General features: G+C 34.9%; 1 protein-coding gene across 3 annotated transcripts in view; it reads left to right on the forward strand.

Moving 5' to 3' along the window:
* Positions 1-26,795, forward strand: part of SNX29 (sorting nexin 29) — a 102,843-nt gene that overhangs the window by 26,383 nt on the left and 49,665 nt on the right. For all 3 annotated transcript variants that reach the window (XM_079320707.1, XM_079320705.1, XM_079320706.1), the window contains exons 14-18: positions 6,947-7,029; positions 9,931-10,037; positions 13,142-13,258; positions 14,067-14,122; positions 15,075-15,156. In XM_079320707.1, the coding sequence (XP_079176833.1) occupies positions 6,947-7,029; positions 9,931-10,037; positions 13,142-13,258; positions 14,067-14,122; positions 15,075-15,156 (445 nt within the window). The remainder of the gene's footprint in view (positions 1-6,946; positions 7,030-9,930; positions 10,038-13,141; positions 13,259-14,066; positions 14,123-15,074; positions 15,157-26,795) is intronic.

Raw genomic sequence — 26,795 nt, forward strand, 5'->3', positions numbered from 1 at the left:
GGAACAAGGGAATAACAGAGTCTGTATACAAGGGAAATCATTGTCAGGTGGCTAAGTTTGCAGAACAGAAGTGATTTAGGACTAAAAATCCTATTGTAAGCAATAGCTGTTGCTAAACATTACCAACAAGCAAGTACCAAGTTCTGAAGTGGTGCAGCTGTTTTTCCCACATCTCCAGGAAGCTGGAACAGAGTCTCAGGACCATTTCCAGTCAGGTTTTGAATATCTGCACACTTGGAAAGTCCCCAGCCCCTTTGGGCAGCACTGTTGGCTGTGACTTGTTGGCAGTGCTGTTCCTAGCGGGGTCCAGGCTGCTCTTGGCTTGCTTTGCTACAGAGGGGGTGTTGAAGGCTTGTGCTCACCTGCCTGTCCCCCAGGGCTCCCAGATCCTCCTCCACAGAGCTGTTTTCCAGCCCTCCAGCATTGCCTGAGTGTCCCAAGCTATTGCTCTCCAAATGCAGGACTCTGCATTTACCCTTGCTGAACTTCACAGACATTTTCTGAGTCCCATTCTCCAGCCTGTCACTGTCCCCCTGGATGGCAGCACAGCCACACAGTGTCTCTGCTCCTCAGTTTTGTGTGGTCTGTGACCTTGCTGAGGGTGTGCTCTGGCACAGCATCCAGGTAATGCTCAGGTATTGAACAGCATTGGCCCCAATATTGAGTTGCCTCCAGCTTGACTTTGTGTTAGAGTGAATTTAAGAGAATTTTAACCCTCTCCTTGTCTAAATGGGATTCAGCTTAAGAAAGACTTTTGAAGGTAAACACTGCTTTAATAGTGTTCTTTGCTTCTTAAAATTCAAAATAAGCTCTAGAGTAATACAATGATGTGTAAGATCTTGGGGGTGATTCACATGTATAGTAAACAACAAACAATCCAAGAGTTAAATAATCTACCTTACTCTGAGAGAGGTGTTTGTTTTCTGCATGCACAGGCAGAGTGTGTTTAGTGTCAATCACGAAGTATCACAGCTGAGATTCCTTCAAGCTTTTTATTGCCCATTTCAAAATGGTAAATATAAAGCTTTTTAAAAAATAAAGTTATTTAGGACACTAGTAATTCTGCTTTTGATGACACATCAAACCAAACTACTTGCTTTGAGGGAGAGAGAGATATGAATAAGTGGGTTTGACATTCATCTGCTGCAAGGCAATAGGGACAATGCAAATACTCCATCATTTAATATTCATGTTTCAGGTTATAGGAGTTGTATATTCATATTTCTTTGACTCACTTCCCCCACAATTTTAGAATTTGCAGTGACATATGGGTGAATCAGATATTTGTCATGCACATACCTCTTTAGAGACTAGAGAAGGAGCTTTTATAATCAGACCTGAAGAGATGCTCACTTAGACTAGCAAGGTGTTTTTAAACAAGTCTGTGTAATTCCTCTTATTGCTATATGGGTGTGTTGTGTTCATTGCTCTTCTGAAAGTCAGTTTTCTTTGTCATGTGATAAAAACATTGTTGGGAGCTGCTGAGGCATGTTAAATTCATGTGTCACCAGTTACTTTAAACTTGGGAGGCATTTCTTTAATGATTCATTGCAACTCATTTTCTAACATCCTAACATCCTTCACACGTAGTTTCTTTGGAATATAGGTTTCTCTTCTAAATTTTTTGTTGGTCCACTTTGTGTGCTGTAGGTGATGCTGCTGCAATAATAAGAGTAGTACATTTTAAAAATAAATAGTGTTTTAAATCAAGAAGTTGAACAAGGTAAATAAAGAATTTGAAGTAACAAAAAGTTTGGAATTGCTTTGGGAGTGATGCATAATATACCAGGTGAGTAAGAGGAAACTAAGTTTCAGATATTTTGAAGCAGTGAAATCTCAGAGTTTCCCTTGAAAACTTGATCACATGACCAGAGTAGAAAATTGTCCTCAGTTGTAATGTTCAGAATATTTTAAGGCAAGGGAAATAATTCAGTAACAATCTGCCTGTTGGGATTTGATGAATGAATATTTTTCAGATTATGAGAGCTGATATTTATGAGTGTCCCCAAAGCTCTTTTGAAGAATTTGACATAAATAGCTTCCTGAAGGCTTTGAGAACACAAATTTCAGTGACACATCAGTCAGTGTTGAAATGATGGCTTCTGGAAATCTGCAATTCAGCTGTTCTCCTGGACTCTCCCAAGAGTCTCTGGCCTCCCAGACAAAATGCAAGTTTATTGAGAGACATTTTGCCACGTTTCCCAGTTTCTCTTTGTAAAATGGAAGAAGTCTTAGGTCAGCTTAGTTTCAAGTAGTGGTAATCTCATCGTTCCACGTGAAATACTTGAATAGCTCATTCATTACAGTTGCTATATTGTACCAAAAGGAGCAGGCTTGGGTTCAACCTATTTGCTAGTCTTCTGATAGAATACACTCAGTAATCCCTCTAGTATAACGTTGTCAGCTGTTTTTTTAATTTTATTTTTTAATTTCTTTTTTATTATTGTTTCATTTTGGTTTTGGGTTTTTTTTTTCTTGTCAGTGAACCTTTCTCAAATTGCATGGACATATTGTGCCAGTGGCTTCTTGGCAATACTTAAGTTTTTAAATTGAGATTCTTTTTTTCTCTGTGGAATACTATTACATCCCTTTGCAAGGCAAAGGAATTTATTGAAGTTGACTGTGAAATTGGATAATCTCAGATTGCATATTCTTAGACTATATTCAGCAATGTTGGAGGAAAGCATATTACAAAGGACAGTCTTTGTAGCAAGAAAAGCAGATAGAGAAGATGAATATGCACAGTGTGGGGAAATGGGGGATGAGAATTTGGCTCTACTTTCTTACACTTCTACATACCTCCTGTTTACTGTAGATTCTGTAGCCTAATATGCCTCCCTATCTGCTGTCTGTATTACTTAAACCACATTGCTTTTGGATTTGGCATTTTTTGTTATTGTGTTTTACAACACTTCTTTCACAGCCATAGCCTTTCAGTGATGGGTGAAATGTTTGTTACATCTTGAAATGATTCCATCACTTCCCTTAAGCAGCTTCTTGGAGAGAGGAAAAAATATCTCTTGTTCCTGCTTGTGAAAACTAATTTGAATATTCCTACATTAAGTGACTTTTCTTTCTGTTTAGTTAGTTGGTGACATGTCACAAGTCATCAGTAGCTCCTATACACAAGAAAAAGTATTGGATGTGGAAGTCAGCTCATTTAGTAAGGGACAAAGGAGCTTCCTAGAGGGAGCAAGAGGAAGAAGTGGATGAGGAAGAATATTTGACAGCAGGGCATCAGTGATGGCAGGAGGAGGAGAAGCAGCTGTAGCATGAGGAGGAGGAAGGGGAAGAACTAAACAAGGTGAAAACCAGCCAGCCTTCATCTCTGGGTGAGCCACCAGCCAGGAAAAGGGTTTCAGTGATGGCCCTGCTTCAGCTCCAGCCCAGCCCATGGCAAGCAGTTATGTTTAGCACATTATTCCTTGTTTGTGTTTTCTGGAGATTGGTTTTATTATATAATCTCATCGTATTGTATATCCAGTTTAACTTCCACTTCTACGAGTAACAGTTCTCATTTTCCTTATTTAATTGTATTTAGTGCAATTAACTGTGATCTTGTGTCTCCTAATAGTAGAATCATTCAGGTTAGAAGACATCTCTGGAAGTCCTCTAGCTCAACCTCTGCTTTACATTCTCTATATTGTTGCAGGACATTGTTTATTTCAATTCATTCTTAATTCCTGCAGGTTCTTTTATTGTTTGGATGTTTGGTATTTTTATTGTGTCTTCTGAAAACCTTAATATTTTATCAAAACATAGACATCTGTTGGATTTGTGTAGTTTGTTTGTTTGTTTGTTTGCATTTGTGAATTTTCAGGAGTAAGCTTCACAGAAAGCACTAGCTAGAATCTGATATTTGTGCCAAAAATTAATTGCATTCAGGCTACTATACTTGAGATACATGAGAAATTACTCTCAAAAATTCTTTTCTTACCATGCTCATTTTACAGAAGCCCTAAAAATTTTTATATAGTTTTAAAGAAGCAGATGTGTGGTGGAGCTTTATTTGGGTTTGTTTCTTTCTTTTTTTCTTTTGAGGTGTAAAAGGTAAATCCTGTAAGGCCTCTTTGTCTGCAACAAAAATTGTATTCTCTGTGTTCATTCACTGGATGTAAAACAGGCAAATATGTGCTTCCTAAACACAAGCTTGTTTTATCCTGCTAAACAAAATTACCATTCTGACTGAAGTTCTGATTTTCTTTCAGACAGGGTTTCCTTAAATGCTAATTTTAAAATAATACAATAGAGAGGAAGTATCATTTTTTATTCAAAATTAGGCAGAGAATTGAAGGTATTTGACACCTTACATTTATGATATAATTGATCATTCCTATATATGTTCTATAAAGCTTAATTAACAACACTCACTAGACCTGTGCTATTTGAACAAAAAGAGTAATTTGTAGGAATACTACATTGTCATCCTCTGTAATTGTCATTTCCTCCTGTATCAGCTCATATTACCATCTGTCTTTCAGCTTATTAAATGGAAGAAGTGATCAGGCAGGGAAATGTGGTACAACTGAGGTTTTGGAGAAGGATGTGCTTTTAGTGGTGTAGTTTGGCCTTTGTTTTCCTGGCTATTTCAGCCTGTTTTTTTCCTCTTTTCCTCTCTATCCCCTTCAACTTGTACTTACAGTCTCGTTGCTCATTCTTCAGCACTAAATGTGGAACTATTTGGAGCACTTTAAAGATGCTGAAAATATTGTGCTGATCTCATAACAGGTGAAAGTTCTGCTTCAGGTTAGGTGTTGTAGTTTGGATACATTGCAGAAGTACAGCAGGGCCTGCATATAGAAGCATTTAACATCCTTCAGTCTGCACATCTGACCCTTAACTTCTGGACAGGAATTAATCTGTGAAATATCTGTTAGGAATATATCTGATAAAATACCTCTTGAAGTCATTAAAGACTTTTCAGTGAGTGCTTACTAATTTTTTTTAAAATATGCTCTGAGTAAAAGAACTATATAAGTTCATGTACATCAGGATGGGCCCTCTGAAATCCAGATTAATAGTAGTAATGATAAAGAGACATCAAAGAATGTGAAGTAATAACCTGATAAAGAGGCATATTAGAAAATTGTGACTGGGCCATAGTATCCTGTTTTGAATTTCAGTCTTGTATCAAAAACTTTCAAGTCTTTTTAATTAAAGTATTTTTCAACTTCATCTGTACTGTATCAACTTTAAGTCAATTTTAAGACAAAGTAGTAAAAAATAGATTTAAAAAAATGCTATTACAGTACTGACAGAAGGCACTGAGTCTATTCTCATGTGAAGAAATGAGGTGATATAGAGTTATTTCATGAGAATCCTTAATACTCAATATATTGTAACTGTGCACAGTTATTTTCATGCAGACATTCTTATAATTCTGGTGAGAAACCTTTTAGTTTAGTTGTCATAGAAATTTTTTTCATGAATGAATTATTTAGGTTTGTTTTAATATAGTATATAGGGTGAAACTATATGTGTTTTTTATGCTTTTTCCCTTTAACCTGGGTATCGGTGTCTGTCTCTGGTGGAAAAACTGATTTGTTCTTTGTAGTCTCAGAAATGAAAAATATCATCAAATGCATAAAATCATCAAGGACTCTTAAAATTCGACTGCCAAGCAATCAATAGCTTCTCAATTATTTAGCAACCTCCTGCTAAAATGCTGAATAAAATTGAGGTTACAAAGTTCAGCATGCTGACTTGAAAGCCATAGGAATGGGAATATAGTGCCCATCAAGGTTTCTTACAGGAGCAGTATAGCATTGCTTACAGCAGCAGTTTGTGTGTGTGTATATTTGATGTGTGTATATATCTAGTATGATAAGGACCATCAAACATACTTACATGTTTTTTTTAATATCTCTAATTCTTAAATAAATTCTCATTAATAAAATGCCATCTTTTTGGGGTGTATCATCTATTTACAGCTTTCTGTGCTGTGTTCCACGTCCAGGTTCTGTTGTGCCTGGAGCATGACCTTGACTGGCCCAAATTTTCTCCTCTCTCTAAAGGCTTGTGGGGTTCTCTGTGTGTTGTGCTGTATTTGTGGCACTTACATATTTCTACTTCCATATTTTCGTAAATCAGGGTGAAAGTTGTTTGAATTCGCAGTCTGGAAACAGATTTTTGTTATATTTCTTCAGTATAAATATTTCTGTTGTACTCACTTAACTGAATGGGCTTAGACAGATAATTGAATTTTCAGATATGTAATTTGTCATCTTTGTTTAAAATCAATCAGTCAGAGCCCTTTTTACTTCCCTCCAAAAATAAATGAAGATGCTTAATGTTGTAAAGTGGAGCCATGGTACCTGGTTTGAATACTTGTACATTCCACAGAGATGGGAGACAGGCACAGCTACTGAAATATGTCAGCTGAAGGGATTACCTGAATTTCCTGTCCCATGATTTTCATTTAGGAATGGTTTGTGGAAACTTTACCCTTGAATATTTGTTGCTGAGATGCTGCCCTTTTTCTTACAATGCTAAAGTCTGTTTCTAAAGCTGAACTATTATTTGTTTGAAATTAGATGCAAACTAGTAAAATAATAGTATCATTTTACATTGGCCATTCTGAATTTCCTTGTGTAACATCCCATCCTTATGTTCCAGTTGATTGTTGATTTAGATAGACTGTGTAGTTTGTTTGCCTTCAGTATACCACAGTATAGAAAATCTAAACTGAACAATGATTGAAAAGTTTTTGATTATGAGATAATCTGTTTCACTGATGTGCTGATGTGATTCTGGAAAAGTAATTTTCCTGCTGCTCTGCTTTTAATGTATTATTTAATATGTAAGTATTTTTTTTTCCTTGCATCATGGTGACACAACTTAGGTAAAAATCATTATAACAGAGGGTCTGTTTGTTTACATTGAAATGGACTTTTCAACTATTTTGAGAAAACAATAATAGTTCTTTATTCTGTTTTTTTGTCAATAGAGAAAATGAGGTGCTAAAAGTGCAGCTTAAGAAGTACGTAGGAGCTGTCCAGATGCTCAGAAGAGAAGGTCAAACTGTGGAAGGTAAGGATAAAATGGAGAGGGGAAAAGAATCCAGGGTTTGCTTTTATGAATGCTGCCATTGAGGGAGTAATATCTCCCAAAAGTGAAAATAACATATTTGATATATTTTCATTTATAGAAAAATACTGGTGTGGATTTTTTTACTCGTTTTTACAGAGCATTTTCTGGTAGATGAGGTAGTCTTATTGAAAAAAATAAGAAATTTTCCAGAAATAGCTGTCAGATGAAAATTTAACTTAAATAAAAATATGTGAATTAATGTGATATTGGAATATAAAAATAAATGTAATATCTCCAGATTATATACTGTTGTTTTGGAGATCAGTATTTGCAGACTGTTTGAAATAGACTCTGTACTGTGTAGTAATGAGCAGATTTTATATCTGAAAGAAATGAGTAAAGTTATCAGCAGTTTTACCTGTTTATCTTCTGTGGTCTGTGAGAGAAGCATCCATGAGGGGTTGAATTGATGTCTTGATTCTGAATCCTCTCCTGGTGGGACCTGGATTTCCACTGGTTACAGAAGGTGTTCAGAGAGCTAAGAGGGGTTTTCAGAAATTGCCACCATCTGTTTAGTGTTTTTGAACTGAGAATATTTTGGTCATATAAGTGGCTGTATGAATGAATACTGCTCTTATTAAGGGTTGGCCACTGTGCTTATCTGGAGCTTCATTCATCCCTAAAAGGATATTTGTTAGTGAGAACACATGTTTTTACTTCTGACTTTGCTGGAGTATAGTGATTCATATTAAGAATTATTCACAAAAACCGTGGCTTAGTCTTCCTATAATAGCAGAAATTATCCTTCATTAGGTAGTGACAGTTTCCATGATGAGTATAATTATAGGAAAAGAAAAAAAATATTCCTAGGCTAGCTATATTCCACCATGTAAAAATTATGCAGATTAGTGAGTGATAAGAATAGAAGCTGAGTAGGATGGTCAGATTTTATAGATGAAAAAAGGGGATGGAACAGTACCAACATTTCTAAAAATGAACACATATGCTTTATGCTGGAAAGATATTTAATCAATCCACAGCAGTTTTCTATGATATTTATCACTAGTGACCAGAATAAATTTCAGGTACATGCAATATATGTAATAAATGTTTTATACATACCAACTTCACACACTGAATTTTTATAGAAGTAAATTTTTTTCCTTAGCTGCCATTGAAAATTTTGGTGAAATTTTAGTAGTACTGGGGTCCTTGACTCAAAGTACATAAGCATATAAATAATCCCTGAGAACTAGCTGCAAAAAGGGAGTGAAACAAAAGGAATTTTTTCTTTTACCAGATTTATAGAAACTATTGCACCCATGGTTTGTATACATAATGAGTAATTTTAGTTATAATAAAACTTATGAATGGTATGAAAACAAAAGTCTTAAATGCATTGTAGATTTTAGAATACAAATTTTTTGCAACTCTGTTCAGTAGTCAGAATAAATTTGCCTTCTGCTGTTATTTTTATCACTATAAATAATGAAGACTCTACATGTTTGCTGCAATAATCAGATCAAATGCTATTGAGTATGGCTTTTAAATAGTTTCCTAAAATAATAAATGAAACTCAGCTTGATACTTTGCCTTGTGGAGACTTAAAAAGGCCAAAACCCCCACTCAGCAAATGTGATTATAAATAAATTACCCAAAAGTCAGAACTATCAGCTTTCAAAATGAGTGATCACTGCTATAGCCTGAGCAGTTGGATATTGGTATTTAAATATTTAATAAATGAACATATTGATTTCTCAGCCATCAGCAGGAGTTGGCTCTGTACCATATATTTAAACCTGCTTAGACAGAATATTTATATAAAAATGCTGATCTTAGAAGTTTGGCTGAAGAACTTGAAGCAACATTTACAAGAAAAAGATATTAAAATAGCTTTCAAATTCACTTAAATAATAATAAACATCTAAATTCTTCCTCAAAGTAAAAATCAGCTCCCAGATTCAAGAATATTTAGCCTGATAAATGATGATCTTTCCTATCTACCTTATAGTGGTTGTATATAGTTCAGATTTTGAAGATTGGTGAAAGCATTTATTCAACTTCTATTATGGTTTTACTTTTATGTGTTAACTTGTTTTCTTAGAAATTAATGAGCTGTGAGGAAAAATTGAGTTGGATTTTGTGTAACTTGGAGGAGATTTACTTAGAATAGGCCTTAAAGTGATCTTCAAATACATAAATGATAGCTGGGAACAGGAAGACAATGATCTGTAGTTTTCATTCACTACAGATAAAAGAAGTAGTAATGGGCTGACAGGGCAGGTGATGGAAGTTTGATTAGCTATCAGGAAAACCTTTGTGAGAAGAATACTCAAATTTAAATAGGTTGTATAGGGAAGGATGATATCTCCCTTCTTGGAAGTTTTTAGGAAGAAATTAGATAATATCAAATATCAGAAGTATAACTCCAGCTGATTCTGCTTGATGCAAAATCATGAAATACTGGATGAAGTATCAAATGTTCATTCTCAACCTTATTTTGTGTAATTTCTATGATATGTAAACAGACTGTGCAAGTAATATGAAATGACATTTTGGAAGCCCAGTAAAAAAAAAGGCTTACAAGAAAAATGCAAGCTCAGTTTTAGAAGACTTTGGGTAGGAGTTGGAGGTACAACATACATTAGACAGCTGTGGTCACAGAACAGCCAAATACTTTTGGTTTGCATTTTTTTCTCTTAAGACTCCAGTCTAAATATTTCTTACCAAAAAAGGTCCCTGCAGAATCTGTATTTTAGTAGGTGTAATAGTGTTAGTGTAATATTATGGTCTGTTCTGATGTTTTTAATAACTGATTCTTATAGAACTGTTATTTCTAAAAAAGGATGTCCTGGATGTTTATGGAATTGAATTTTAATTTGAGATATCTCTTTGTTATAGTTCTTCCAAACATTTGGAGCACTGATGGTGAATTTACAATTCCAGAGCAAAAGCAAGTAGAAAACAATGAGGAACTGGCCAGCTCTTATGAAAGAAAATTGATTGAGGTAACGTTTATACTGCACAGATTTTATGGAATCATAATTGTAACATGAGTTTTGAAACTTAAATAGTTTCTTTCCTTGGTTGTTATTTTATTTCCTCAGGAATGTAAAAGAGAAATCTAATTTTTTTCTTCAAAAATAAAAAATCTCAGATAATTAAAATTACTTTTCTTAACGGAGTATGCTTTTATATGCTGTTTTAAATTGAAGGTTTTAATAAATAAACAAGTTCCTTCAGGTTTTAACTGCTGGTGGTGAAGTGGAAACCATCACAGACAAAAGATTTGAGGTTTTGTGTTAATTATAGACATGGCTGTGTTGGCAGTTGAACCTTATTTAATATGAGGACATAGTAAATCTGTAGCTTTTTCTGTGTTTTCATGCTGATTTTCTGATTGCAAACCATGTTTCATTTTTGTATTGCTTATTGAATACTGCAGTAAGGAAATGGCTGATAGAAGCTACTACTTCTGTTGATATGACCATGGTAGAAAAAATTGAAAAGTTTTTATTTATTTTATTTCTATTGTTGCATTGTTTGTTAAATGTCTTTTTCTGTGTCTAGAAATGTGTCCTTCCAAGATAGATTGTATTATTAGATGCTGAGTGAAACATTTCTAGCCCGTTTTAAGTTAACTGCTTGGTCCTTTGCTGTGAAACATGAAGTGATGTTTTCTTTGTCATTTCTCTGGGGACTGCTCTCAAGTGTGGTCATGCTGGGCAGTGTAACTGCAGTGCTCTCAGGCACTTAGGTTTTCTTCTGAAAACTCTAAAGAATTCTCTTAGTGTGGAGCCTCAAGTGTTTACTTTAGCCTCACTTCACCTTCATGAGAAGGATTTAAACTTTTTTTCTCATATAGAAAGGAGCAAATCTAAATGATCTTCCATCCAAGGGAAACTTAGCTTATTTATAGTTTATTTTTTTTGCTTCAAGCATATTGTTATGAAGAAAAACAACTGTGAAGATGATTGAAGTCCCAGCAGGGAAATTTATTTCTTAAGCTTCAATGTGGATTGAGAAAAGGAAGATGTGATGACATAAAATGTAACTGAAATGATATAATTATAAGGAGACCTCTTTATTGTTTTAGGAGACTTTGATGCAGGAAAACTTAAAGGAACTTGAATTAAAATTGTTATTTATTGCTCCTTTTGATTTGCTGTGATTATAATGCATTTTTCTTTGACAAGGAAAAGTATTGAAGTAAGTTAATTGCTAATAAGTGAAACCTGTCAGTTGTCCTTTTGATAATACAGAACAAATGATTTGGTGTTTTATGTGTTATTTAATTTCCTTTTCATTGTTTAATTTTGCTAGGGATACTTACATGTTTTTGCATTACTTGTAGTATTTTGAAAGAGTTACTAAATTTACATATTAATCGAGTCTGCAAGCAAAAACTTATTTCAAGGACATCTGAATTAGAGGGAGAGAAAATAGTTACATATCAGTCTGGATTTTGTTTTTCTGATAGACAGATGCTGAAAAATCAAACATGAATTCAGATATATAAACTACTGAGCTTTGTATCCACTCATAAATTTTGGTATTCTTTTACTAACCAGTGGTATTGCAGCTTTTCTCTGTGAATTTGCAGTTAGTTGTGTGCCGTGTCTCTGTACCTCAAATGCAAGGAACTTCTCCCTTCCAGCCCAGGCTCTGTGGGAATTACAGTGACCTGTTAATATTAACCTGGTATTCTTAAATGTTGCACCACCCACTTTAAATTGGAATTAGTGGTTAAGCTACTATGGAAAATGATTAATCTAGAGTTAATAGTATTATATTACTGTTTTCTCTGGTATCTCATTGGCACAGTTTAGCTCTTTTTTGCATATATGTGGTTGAACATCCAGTGATGTATTCTGGATTTGAAGGACTCCCTGTAATATAAAAAGAAATTGGAAAAGAATGCTTGAAGTTCACCTTGAGAAAGTGATTTTTATTTTTTATTTATAATCAATGATATCAGATCCTGGCTTGTCAAATTGAAGCTGTTTTTTTCTGTTTGCTTTGATTCTATGAAGGATGCAGGTTTATGTGTAAAAAAGCACAAAATTAAAAACAGACACTAAATTAAACTGAATTCAACTGCTTTATTTTGGGGAACTTCCTTGGGGAAGAGGGAGAAGGCAGAGTAGTTCAAGAAAAGGAAGTCATGAAATTCACAGATGGTAATGAACTGCTTCCAGGAGGGAAACTATGAACTCTTAAGATATTTGGCCAGTAGTTCAAGTTCCTGTGCTATTGCTGAGGTGCCTGGATTGAAATTCATGTTGTTCAGGTGTGTTTTCATGCTGTTACCCTGCTGCCTCTGCTGCTCTCTGGCTCTGGGTGGGGGTGTGAGGAGCAGGAATCATTCCAAGAGCTGCTGTAAGTGAGGAACAGTCCAGTGGGGCAGCCCACTGAAAGGGGCCAGCAGTACCCACTGTGTTCATCTGACTGCTGGAACTTTGCATCCTCCTCACTCCTCCAGAACATCTGTATCACTTGCTGCTCTCTTGACTTAAAATGCAGAGCTCAGCCACAGCCACACTGGGTGTCCAAAGAGCCACCCTGTTTACCTAGGAGACCAACCTGTGCCACAGCCTGACTCTGATATTTAGACTCCTCTGACCTCTCACAGTTTTGCCTGGAGTGATTGATTTCTAGCTCCAATCCTGTTGAAACTCCAGCTAAGAGTGAAGAATACATCACTTAAGAATTATTGACATACTTTAATGCAGTTTGTGCATTTTGCAGTATTCCCAATTCCAAATACTGTGATTAGTTTGTACCTGTTGAGTGCTGTGTTCATCAAAGAATTAAATGGAAAACAGAAGTCACTGAGTGTTTTATTAGATTCAGTTGTCATATGATTTTGAGTGATAGGAATAAAATTTGACATGAAGTTGTATTTTGTCCTGTTGAATTCCATATCAAAACTACATTTTGAGGCATGAGTCAAAATTATAGCAATGTCTGTTCTTAATGATCAGTTCAAACTAATGCATTAGCAGTACTTGGAGAGTATGGTACAAAGAAATTAATATAGATGTAAGAAATTACATAGTGGGATTTTTTTTTTCCAATTCAGAACACAGTTATCCTTTGGCTTTGCTTTCAGGTGGCTGAAATGCATGGGGAGCTGATTGAATTCAATGAGAGGCTGCACCGTGCTCTGATGGCCAAGGAAGCTCTGGTGTTCCAGATGAGACAAGAGCTCATTGATCTGAGAGGGCCGGTGAGTGTTTGTTTGTTCCACTCTAGAATATCCCTCTGGAATAGGCTCAAACGTGCTACTTATGATGAAATACATTAGCTTGTAAGAAATAAAAGATCTGTGATGAATTGCACAATTCCTTTCCTCTTAACTGTTCTAGATTGTGCTTTACATTTTCCTTTTAAAGGAAAGAAGATAGGTTTTTATGTTTATTCTACCTATAAAGTAAGATAAACAGCTATTTCTGTTTCTGTTCTAAATGCTCTTGCAATCTGTTTTTCAACAACTTTTTTTAACAACTGCTGCTTTCTTTGATTCTGCAGGTATTATTCCATCATTGCATCATTATGAACTTTTATACTTATATAATGTTTTGTAAGAGCACACCTGAAATAAAATGCTCATGTGCCCTTCCCTTAATGGAATATTGGTTGTAAAAGAAAGTAATCAGTAGGTTTTATGTGCTTTGTATTTCCCCTTAAGTTGCTTATACACACAAAGTACTTTGTTTTAGCATCCTTGCTCATAAAGCCCTAATAATGATGCTTTTTCCTGCATTTTCTGTGTCTTTCACAATTACATACTTTTACAAACCCCAACTTGTTTCTTTACAAAACTGTAGCAAATTCTAACATAAAGGACTCACAAGGGTGATATGTTCACAATCCTCTTACAGAATTTTGTTTTTCTTTTATTGCTTGTCAGTAATAGTTTTTATTGGCATTTATAAAATTGACTGTTAAATTGTAATTTCCTTATAATATTATGCTTTCTTAATTGAAAACATAATAGCCACTGTGTGGAAATTATTTCTGTTTTGTAAATATAGGTCCCTGGAGATTTGAGTCAAACATCTGAAGATCAGAGTTTATCAGATTTTGAAATGTAAGTTTCATAATTCACAAATTTTTCTCTTCATGCCATCTCTGGGTTTGTGTTGTGAACAGCAATAATTGTGAAAAGCAATAATTTGCTTTTTCTATATTATTTCAAATAACTGCATGCTTAGCTGTGGTGTTCCATTATTGAAAAGGATGGAGAGCTGCACAGTCCATGCTCCAGTGTAGTTAATAATGCTGAACTCTGGGAGTTAGATTTAGGGAGATTTTCTTGGAGTCCTTTTTAAGTATCCTAGGTCTTGGGATTCTGCCAGAACACCAAGAAATGACTGGTTTTAGTGTTTTGGGTTTGATGGGTGCTGGTTGCTATTCATCATGTGATGGACTTTCTAATTTTTACAGAATTGATCCTAATCAGTTCTTGCAAAAAACCCCAAACTCCCCACAAACAACCGACCCCAGATCATTTTAGGGTGTTGTGATTTGGAATTTTGCCTTTAGTAATCAAACTAATGAATCTTGCTTTTGTGGATGAGAGGCTGAAAATGTAGCTGATGTTTGAATCATAGAAATTTTGAGATGGATGACAGAGTGGATGGAAATGGCTTCTGCATAATTGTGCAGTGCTCTTTTGTTATTTAATGAACTTTAGCTAAGGCTTGTGGCTGAAAATGTTGGATTTGTTGAAGTGAATAATTTTTGCTTCATGTGTATAATCAAATGTTGTCAAATGCATGCTGTGGAAAAAAACCCCAAACCCCAGAAAACCTGCAGAAGGAATTGTTTCAGTTGGGTTAATTTTAGGGAACATTTTTAGATTCAGAACATATAAAAAGTTCAGGCAGAACTCCAATCTTACTCCAATGTTACTTCATTTGAAATGTTAAGTTGCTTTGTTGATCACTTTGATCATTATCTAAATCATTGCATGTAGTTGCTTTGCAATTCTTATACATAAATATGATTTCCTATTTTAAGTTTTTCTCTCTGCTCCTCAGATCAAATCGTGCTCTTATTAATGTTTGGATTCCCTCAGTTTTTCTGCGTGGTAAAGCTGCCAATGCATTCCATGTTTATCAGGTAAGTGATCCAGTTTTACAGGGATTTTGTGTATAAGTTGCTGCCTGAAGTAGCACATTTTAATAATTTAAAGCTTTCCATATAATTTCATTAGAGATCAGCTAATGAGCAGCAGCAGCAGTAAGTTCATATATATGCATCTGTAGGATTGTGTTGATTATTCAAACAGCATATTTTGAGGATTGACTTGTAGTAGTTTAATACTTTTAAAGCATGCTAATGAGATGACTCCATTGGTCAGGGAATGTAACAATTCAATATTAATCAGGAAAGCCTTCTTCAGTGTGCATGTACATGTTTTGCTTCAATTTTGGTGATAACAATGACCAGGAGCATTGCTTGACAGGCAGATAGATAGTTTGCTCTAGTAGCTCACTTGAAAACATCTTGAATAATGAAACAATTCTTCACTGTGTGTTATTGAACATGTTCACACTATGTTCTGATTCAGGCAGGTCTGAATTTAGGGGTTTGTATTTCTGCCTGACTTGAAATTTTATACTCTTCCTTGGTTCCTGCATTCTTGGTTTCAGGGCAGTGACACCCCCTGCAGATAGAAAGGCAGGGTGAACTTCAAACACTCTCTAATGTGCTGTCCCTAGGCTGTTTATATTTCTTTATTTGTGGATTGTTAGCAGCTGCAAAATTTCTCCACTTTCATTTCAGCCACATGTACTTAGTTCTGAACAAGATTGGTGAAGCTTGTTAACATTCCTCTCACTCTGAATGATGTTTTTTTGTAGAATTTTGAATCATTTATGAAGTGTTGGCAGGTAGTTGAAAAATACAGGAAAACACCCACCTTTAGGCCAGTAAAAGACAATGAAAAATAAGATTTGAGGTAGTGGAAAGAAAAGCCACCATGATGGGAACAGTTAGTAATTTGTTCAAAAGCACTGAGTAATCAATCGAGATGCACAGGTGTGTGAAAACCTAATTTGCTGACAAGTGTAATTATTTTTGTCTTTCTGGCTTTCACATGTTTCTCCACTCTGCTGTCACTGGCTACAGGTTCTCAAACCCAGACACAAATCTGCCAACAAAGAAATTCTTAAAAGCATTGATATCTCACCCCATCTGTTACTCAAATGATGTTGCAGTTCCATGTCCACTAGAGGAGCTCTGATTTTTACTGCTTCTTTCCTAAGCTGCTCTGTGTGGTTTTTCATCTGGCTTGAGCAGAGGGGGGTGGACCAGATGTCCCACTGTGGTCCCTTCCAACTTTACCCGTTCTGTGAATTCTTTGAAGAATTTAATGTATTTTTAATTTTACTTGTAACTTAGTATCAAATTAGGTTACTAAAGGCTTCAGTATTTGTCATGCAGTTTGACTGGACTTCACTGTATTAAGTGGGGTTGTGGAAGCCTGCAAAGCATGCAGAATTCACATATACTGTAGGTGTTCTGCACATTCTAAAGGAAAAATGTTGAGATAAATCAAGCTTCCCAATTTGCAACAGGTTCAGAACTTTACCCAAAAATCTGCTGAAGTGAGTAGAGAGTTAGATGTCACTTGTCTTTAAGGGAAATAAAAGAACTTGTATTTGAAGGCTAAGCCTTTTCAGACCAGGAAAAAAGGAAGCAAAGTATTTCCAAAAGACCAAAAATTCTGAATCTACAAAAATTTTTTCCTTCCTTATCGTTTATTTTTCCAGTGACAGAAAATTAAAATGCATGTATAACACTTTGGATCAGCTGCATGAGAAAGGACTTGTGGTATATCAAATATTACAGAATGTTGATGTGAGTGAGATTATTACCAATAGCTTTTGGAGTTCATATTTCTCTGGGAGAATTTGAGTGAACAGATGTAAAAACTGACTTTTGGTTGTGCTAGTTAATGCTGAGAAAAAGACATCAAATGAACTTTGGAGAAAGCTAAAGTGTGCCATCTGGAGCAGGCAAAGTTTGAAATTTTGGTTTGGTGAAGCGGGATTTTTAGATATGCTAAATACTTGCAACTGTACTTCAGGCTAATTAGAAATTAGCCCTCAGCTGCTTAACCCAACTGAAAATCAGATCATACATGTGATACTATCAAGGTAAGATGCTGCTACTAAATGAGGGTACTGCAAAAGGGCATGAGCCTTGGCCAGTGCCAAAGGCAGTTCATGTTAGTGTATTTCTGGGATGGCTTGATCTCTTCTGCATTTTCTGTTATTAGAAAGCTAAAGAGATTGTCCTTCTCCCCCCTCCTCTGATGAGCCACCTTGTTAACCTTTGCTGATTTGGAATTGTGTGTCTCTGGAGCACTTCACTTGATGGAGAGAGCAGGACTCTGCCAGGGGAGACTTGCTATGTCACACTTATTGTTGATGCTCTTTAGAATTGTTGTGCCCCTTCTGTCCCTTTTCGTTTATAAATAGGTATTTTGTAGCAGAAAATAAACTACTGTGTACATATCATTTATCTTGGAAATGGTCAGAAGAGGGTAGAAACAATTGCAGAGCATCTCAAGTAGTTTGGAAAACTATGAACCTATCAGTTCCACAGTGTGTGTTATCTGTTTTCATGGACTTAAAAAAAGCTTCTGAAGAATATAAGAATTAGGAGAAATAATTATGGGTTGCTGTGCCTCTTCAAAATCAATGGCAATTTTGCACTTCTGCTTCTTAAATCAGGAAAAGAAATTAATAATATGTTAATTTGGTTATCAGGAGGGCCTGACCTGGACAGGATAAGAAAAGACTTCTGCAGGAGTTTTCTTATTATGCTTGCTTTTTAAAATTTAATTTTATGTTTTTAAATTTAATGTAGATTTGTAATGCTGTTTTGAAGAGCATTTATTTTTGCATCACATTAACATCTGTTTTGGATGCTCAAAATCAGTGCATTTTTCTTCCTTAAAAAAACCCAGATGTTGCTCTTCAGTAAATATAGCAGGAAAAGTTTTCAGCACCAGCATCCTTGTCACATAGTTTCAACCATCAAGTAGTTTCTTTAATTTGTCTTAAAGATTAAGGATTCTGGACAAGCTCTGAAGTAAGGCTGTGGACTCTGAAACCAAGCAGCATTTTATAATGAATCCTATTAGATGTGGAAATTTCAATCAGACCTCTGTATTTGCAGAGTTACACTGCACTCTTGCAGTAATGTTTAACTGGCAGAATTAACTGGTTATGAATCTTAAGGATTTCAAAACAAGCTCTGGAAACGTAGCCAAATTTTATGCTCAATTTGAATGGCTGAGTTCAAGGGGACAGTTGTGAGCAGCAGATAATTCAGTGCCCCAGTTTAGCACTTTATCTTACTGTCTTAAAAATAACAGAGCTGTGAATCTGTGTCTTTCAACTGTAGATGTTACAACAATTAAAGGGTGTATAAATTTTTAGGGGAAAAGCTATTTAGAATTGAATGTGCACTTCTGTGCAGTTATTGAGTTCAATTAAAAATATTTTTTCCCTTGTTTTCTCAGAATATAAAATAGTAACAGAAAAATGCATATTTTATAATCTCTATTCACCATGGAGTTGTTATGGGTTATTCTTATTCTGGATTATTCCTTGTGGAGAATAGCAGACTGTCTGTTTTAAATGAAATGCCAGTAGCAGATCTTATTGAATAAATAAAACATAAATCTCCACATGCAGTGCACCAGGAATTCAAAGGTGAAATAGCTGAAAAGTGACAGATAAATAGCTTCTGGCTTGCATACCACAGATTTTAAAGTAGCTAATCTGACATAATTTTAAAAAGAATTTAAGGAGGTCTAAAACTCAAGTTGTTACAAATGATTAGGAAAGGGATAGACAAATGGAAAAAGCTGTTGTGCTGTGTATAATCTCTGGTTTATCTGTGGCAGTTCTACTCCTCTCCAAAGAAATATATCAACTGCAAAAAATATGGGTGAAAAAAAAGATTTTTCACTGAAGGAGCATATTAGAAATTCTCAGTCTGCATGAAAGGCAGCTGAGAGGGGAATACAACAGCAATATTTCAAATAATGAAGGAAATGGGAACATTTTTAGCTGTTTCAAAATGCAGATTGGAACATCCACTGACATTATAGCCTTGCAATTTCAAAATGAGTACATGACAGTGGTTTTCTCCACAATGTATAATTGGGGGTAGTACTAAAAGTTTTATGGGTCTAGAAAATAATTGAGCTAAGTTGAATTGAAGAAAAATCAATCCAAACACAAGGATGTAACTCCTTTTTAAGGAAATCTCTGGATGGTGATATTTTGGAATAATAAATACCACTATACCTTTTGTTTATATTTAAGTATTCTGGATAAAATATATTTCATAATTCTACAAGGAATTTTCTGAACCATTGAGATCACTGTGCCTTGCTGTAAGAGCAGGGTGCAAGAAACTTGGAGATCTTTTAACCTAAACTTGAGTTGCCTTTGTAATGTTGTACTAATAATGACTAATTTAGTCCTAAAAGGAAATATTAGGTATGATGACAAAATATCTTTCCTTCCAACTAATACTTATCTTCTGTGCATGCAATGTCATTCTAAATATTTTCAGAACACATCCTCTCTCTTTGTACTTGCTCAAGTTTGTTTTGCTTCAGGTTTAGATCTTGACTCCTGTCTTGCCATGCATTCACACTGACAGATTACAAGTACAATTAATTCTGCACCTGAGTAGAAAAATTAATTGGATGACCAATTGATGTCTTTATTACCAATCAACAAATCATAAGGATTGTTTGGACTGCAGTGGATGAAATTATCCAGGCTGTGACTGGAGCTCGGACTAGACACTCATAACCATGTCTTACAGCAAGAACATCAGGCTGTTATCCAGAAGAAGGTTCAGAGGTTTATTCTCTTACAAAGTTTCTGATGGCTATTACTGAGTGTCAGACTGAATAGTTATAAACATTACAGGATGCAGCCATATATGGAGAAATTAATTTGTTTTGTACAAAGTGGCACTTAAGGAAAGCTAGTCTGTTAAACAGACAATTTAAATATTATGTGACTTTTGAAGCCAGGGTCATGGTGGCAAAAGTCTTCTCTTCCAAATAACTTTTCTCTAGTAGAGAGAAACAACCTAGTTTCTCTGGGTTGCTTTCTGATGGCTGCTACATATGATCTGTGCAGTTTGATTCCCATCTCTTTTGTGTCACAGACATTGGCCAGTCAGCCTACCACTAGAAAATAATTTCTTGTCTAATATATTCATGGGCATACAGACAGAATCCAAATCAGAATTAAAAACAATCATTTTCATTTTACCTCTAGATGGTGATAGTTAGATGCAGTTTCTTCAGTGTGTGAAGCAAGTTGATTATTGCAGTAATATTATTTTGTCATATTCCTCAACTGTAGAGTATCTTGTTTTCTGTATATATGTGGATTCCACTTTCCTGTGAAGTGTACAGCAAATGCCATTAGTCATGCCTTTTGTTGCTATAATTACCAATGCCTGACACTTAAGATAATGAAACTGAGATTTTATGATTCCTAAAATGATATCAATATTTAAATGGCTTCTTGCAAATCCGCCTTGTTTGCAGAGCAGTGAACACTTTACATTATAAACCAAATAAGTTTAAAGATTAATATGCTAATCAGACAAGACTGTTACTATCTGCATATGAATAGGATACCCTAAGACTATAATCAATAAACATTTCTTAATTTTTTTTTATTCCTTTTACTGTCTTCAGTTTTGCTGTTTAGTACTGACTGACATATTTGCTTGCAATATTTCTTTTTATATTACTTTAAATTATTTAAAACCTGATGTTTTCCTCTGCATTTCCTCTGTGAAGGAAGAGAAATACATTTTCCTATGAAAGGGCTTTTATCACAGGATTATTTAGATTGGAAAACAACTCTAAGATCATTGAGTCCAACTGTTCCCCAGCATTGCCAGGGCCATCACTAACTCAGGGTTCACCCTGAGCCTCTTTTTTTTCAGGCTGAGTCCCTTCCACAGCTCCACTCCCTTCTCTAGACATACTCCAGCCCCTCAGTGTCCTTGCAGCGGAGAGGGAAGAATTTTCACAGAAACACAACATAAAAGATGGAGGAGAACAGTATTTGATACCCATAAATGTTTGAGGAGGACAGTGCCCGGAAAATACTTTGTGTGAGAGATGAAACAGGGAAAGCACAGTCCAGGATCTGCCAACTTGAATTTAATCACAAGCCAGCATGGCCTTGGTATTTCCTCAAAGATTGAAAATGGAAGGCATCTGAGAGTTGAAAGGCAAGCAACAAGCTAAACTCAAAAAACTGAACCTAAAGTTGCATTTTATTTTCCTGATACATGATGAATTGGATGACTTCAGCAGCTGCAGCACTAAGCAGGCAAAAAGGAGAAATAAATAGTCTTCTAATCATATTCCATTTCTCTGCAGCTCAGGGCAAGTAGAGAAGAAAATGAACTGGAATGATTGGGAGAATTTGAAAGAAAGATGTGGCTCCTGTCATTCTCAGAGTTTTTTGAGAGTGTATGAGCCAAAGAGATTGAATATCCCACTTTTTCTGCAGTGGGACCCAAGGATGTATCAAAGAAGCATAAGAGGAAGCATAAAACAGAAAAAAATTTTAAATAACTAGGATTGAAGGAGTATACAAAGATGAGATCAGTCCTTGGAGATTTCTGTAATTATTTCTTTTTCTAAAGGAGACAGAATTACAGCTTACTGCATTGATTTGTTTATTGAAGTGCTGGATGCAAAAAATCCTAGGAAAGTAAAAGTAGAATTTCTATTTTCAGATTATTTTATAACTACTGCAGAAAGAAGCAGAATTTATATTCAATAAATATCTAAAATTAATATTAGTTATGTTACGTATTTTAGAAACTGACTGATGAGATAGCCTCCTTTCCCTTGCCTGAGCACTCACCATATTCTGTTTGGAGAAAAAGGCAGCACTTTTGTAATTTTACCTATTTTCTCTTCTGTAGAAACTTCTTTCCCTGAGTGGTTGTCATGCATTGCAAAGACTGTATGGTTCAAAGTGCATGTTTGTGAAACGACGTTAATTATCTTGGGTTATTATAAGTCATATTTCACTGTCAAAAGGAGCTTATTATGCTATTGAGTGATTTTTTTTTTTTTTTGTTCTGATTTGATTTGCATATAAAAAGAAGAAAAAAATATTGATTCCATGCAACAAAAGTGGAGGCAGTGCTGCCTTTGTTCTCTAGTGGCCAGTCACTTTAGTGCTGTTTTGGTGAATAGAAGCAGAGCTATGGCTGCAGAAGCACAGTGATCATTACACTGCGTGTCTGTAATTGAGTGGATAAGCCTAAAATGTGTGACATTTTTCTCTTTAGTGGAACAATATTGGCTGTTTTTAAGGTTCCTGCTTTGATGTCTGTTGTGTCATATATTTGACACTGTAGTTTTCATTTTTATGAACTAAATAACAGAAACTTGAAGATTTAACATAAATTACATTCAAGTATCTGTAGTTTTTGTGCAAGTGGATAAAATGGTCATATTGAAATAAAAGCTTGTTCACTCTAATTCCTGTTGTGTCTCTATGGCACACAAAAAGCTGCTACTATCACAGCTGAAAAGTTTCATTGTTCCATTTGTTTTTCATTATGCAGAAAATTCTTAAATTGAATCATTTTCGAAGGGGGAACTTAACCATAAATGCAGGCCTGCAGCTGTTCTCAAAATATAACTTGCATTTGTATTCATTTCTCACACTTCAGAGGTAACTTTGTAGAGTTGAGCTTGAATTTATATTCTTAACAGAATCCCATTGTCCTGAAGTAAAATGAAACTAGTTCTTATTTTTTTTCATGAATACTTTTTGCTTCTTCTGTATGTTTTGAGTGCAGAAATACATACTTTTGATAAAACCTAAATAGATTAAAATACATTATTCCCATTTCATAGTGTGCTTTTCTAAAGGAAAAAAGATATTTCCAATCCCCTGAAAACAATTATTTCTTAAATGGTAAACTTTGATCAAAATCTCTTTGACTTCATATTTCTGAATAATCGAGATGTACATTAAAGTTGAACCAGAGTTTTAAGAATTAAAAAAACCTTTTATTATCCAAAGTGTAAAGCTATAGACCAGTGGTATTTGTTGTATTTATTTAAAAGCAAATATAAGGGAAACATTCACCAGTCAAATTTAGCTGAGTTAACATCAAAAAATAATGGTGCCAATTAACATGTTCTGGTTTTGTGTTCATACTGATTGGATTGTCCCTACCAAAGCAGTTGCTGAATTTCCTTTTTGTTATCACATGCTTGGACATTGATTTGAAAGTATGTAACAAACAAGAGGCTCTCCAGAAAACCCTTTCTTATTAGTGAGGGAAAGGAACTTAGAAATACAGTAATACAAAGAATTACAGTAATTCAGAAGTAGTAGTTTTTCTCTCACCCTTTTTTATCCCCTTGTAATGCCTACTTAGCTGGTAAATGTCACAGGAGCTTCCTTAGTGCAGATCAGTCTCCTTTGCAATCCTCATGCTGTCCATCACTTTTTTCCAAGCTCAAAACTATGTAAAGCATAGGATGCTTTACAAACATTCCCAGTATTCTCTCTGTCCTTTGGAGTGTTCTACTGCTGAAATATCCTGAATTTCCTTGTATCTTGTGCCATTTTTATATGTGATTTAGTAGAGTTTTCACTGCTCACCTTCCCTTTACATTATTCCCTACCCTCTTGAATGGTCCATGAACTCACAAGGACTTTGAATTCAGCAGTTTTGTATTTGTGGAGCTCCCATCAATAGAGTTCTCTGTCTCAGAATTTATTTTTCATTATGTATTATTACTTCCAGGAAATGTGAGCCATGATTGCAGGCAAGATTCAGGAGTAACTTTGTTTAGGGAATATCTGTCCTGATGCTTAATCTTGGAATTCTACAGCCATGGATGTCATTGTAACAGGAGAAGGCTCTATAATATCTCAGTATCTCTTGCTGCCAGCTATACTGGAGAGAGGCACAAAAGTGAATACTCATATACTAATCTATATTTTGCATCAGAAAAGAGAAGCACACACATGGGACTTCTGCAGATCAGGATGAGTGTTGATGACAGGCAGTTGTCCTGTGTACACTGGAGCTGGAGCAAGTTGGAATTTTGGCATTTGTCCTTTATTTTCCTCAGGCTTTCATATGTAAATGTTGATGAACTATGTCAGTCTATTACCTGGACTTGCTAACATCATTTTTGACTCAACTGCTTAAAAGTTCTTAACCTATTTTGGTAGTTTGTATTAATTTATTTTTGGTGAGGAAGGAAAAGAACCAATTATAAAAATAATTTCCCTATAAAGACCTTAGCAACTTCCTTTAGACCTGACAAAAAACAATCAATGGCTGATTTTCAATATTGACTCACTATTACACCAATAAAAAAGTTAGATATGCTTTTGTGAACACACATCTTAAAACAAACAAACCCCAAAACCTCATTTTTCTTCCAACTAAGTACACATACCAAGCCAGCTGGGCAGGAACTGCTGCAGTTTGGCTCAAACTCCAGGACCACAGGAGCAGGATTTTTCATTTCACTATGCAATTATAAACTTGCACTTCTCTGAAGATTTTTGGCATTTCAGTAACATTAAGTTAGCAGGTAGTAGACTGATAAATACTGTTAAATTACTATTGTTATTGCTATTGCTTTCCAAATCTCTTACATCAGACATGTTTGTGATGAGAAAATAACACACTAATTCATTAAACATACTTATTGACTGAAATTTTTCTTAGAGCTGCTATAGCTCATAGCTACAGGAAGGTTACTAATCAATTTTTACACGGGAGATCCAAGTGGAAAATACTTCTAAATTACAAACAGAAACTAATTAACTAATTAATTTTTATATATTCAAGACAATATTAAAGTGAAATCTTTTGTCTACACATAAATATTCTAACGGTGATTTTGATTTAGTCTGTACATTTTCATCACCCTGAAAATTATTTAAGTAAGTTAGGAATTGGATGATATCAGAAAAACAGGGGCATCAGAAAGGAAATGAAATTATTTAGAATTTATCTTTTAAATTGATCTGAGAGTAAGCCTGAGAGTAGTCATTTCAACTTTCTATAATATGGCCCTAAGATAACTATATGCCTTCAGTCACTAGACTAGGATAAGTATATAAAAATAATTTTATATTTAGTGTTTACTTAGTTTGATTTCCCAACTGAATTTGCATTAAGTGCGTAGCAATCCCTTGGCTTGGGAATAGTATTCCCCTCTGAGATAATAAAAGTTGAAATGGGTGCTGCATCATGAGCTTTAATATACCTTTCATAGTCTATTAGTTGATTGTCAATAAATTCAATATGGCACAGGGCTCCAAATGTTGCATTTTCATTTCTTGCTGTCTAAATGAAATCAATACCTATGTACATGGAAGAACAGTAAGAAATTTTCCAATAGTTTTATCTAAGAAATCAATCTATGTTTTTGCAGTCCTGAAAATTTTCAATTACAGTGTACAGGATTCCTTAGTTAGTTAACTGGGAGTTACATCTTAACAGGTAATGTTGAACTGCATGATTCACCAAATCACATGTGCAAAGATAAGTGCTTAGTCAAATTAGGATTTCCATATTAAATAACTTTGTTAAAAATAATTTAAGCTTCTTTTTTTTGTCATCCCTGCTCCACCCCTCCCCCCCTTCCCCAGAAATTGACACATGAATGTATACAGAATTCCAAACAATATATTGGTTGAAGTGAGAATAGGTAGGGAGAAGAGGGCTTAGAGCTGGGTGAATAAAGATTTAATATAATTTTTACTACATTAAATAAATTTGTTTAGAATTATGCAAAATAGTTGTATTATATATATTCCTGCATTTGCCTTCAAAGATGTAGTCAATTGTTAAAACAGATGGTTCTGTAGGTGTTTAATTATCCTGGCTTTATTTTCAATGTGAAAAAGAAATCTGAATACTTCTTGCAGACTTACTATTGTGATTCCATCGTGACACTATCTGAATTCTTGTTACCAAAACTAGTTGAATTTTTGTTTACATATGTGTGTTTGTAATTCACAGTACACTGAATATTTTAAATTCTTACATGTGTTAATTTTGGAATTATAGTATTCCTTTTTTTGGAATTATAGTCTTCCTGTAGAAAATATATTAATATTTTCTATACTGAAATATTCTAATTTGACAGAACTTGCATGGTGTTCTGCATAATATATTGTATTTTGTTGCAAAGAAGCCTCCTAGAAGTTGTAGAAACTAAGTGTCTGAAGAGAGAACTTCATCTCTGAAATACACCAGTCTTAAGAAAAATTGAATTTTTTCTCCTAAGGATTTGCAATATCTCAGGCAGAAAGAAGGACCATGCTTCATTCACCAGGAAACACTGCAATTTAGCATTGAAATTGGCCACATCAAAAACCAATCTTTATTTTTATCTAGTTTCCACAAAAATACAGTTGTTACTGCCCACTCTTTTGTGTGACAGTGGTTGGTGTTACTTTTTTCCATAAGTGTTGTCCTGGTATTTGCCTTAAAATTTACTACTAAATTACTGGGGGTTTTGGAACTGCAAGGGAAGGCAGTGTCATCAGTACTGTGCCAGTTTAATTCCTGGTGTAAAATATTGGAATTATTAACACACATGAATAAACTACAGATTCCATTGAAGGAGCAAAAGGAAAGGTCACTCTGGATCTTCAGTTCTCATGCTTGGTTTATAGTTTCTGACTTGT

Source organism: Erithacus rubecula (genome assembly GCF_903797595.1).
Source record: "Erithacus rubecula genome assembly, chromosome: 17".
NCBI classification, from domain to species: Eukaryota; Metazoa; Chordata; class Aves; order Passeriformes; family Muscicapidae; genus Erithacus; species Erithacus rubecula.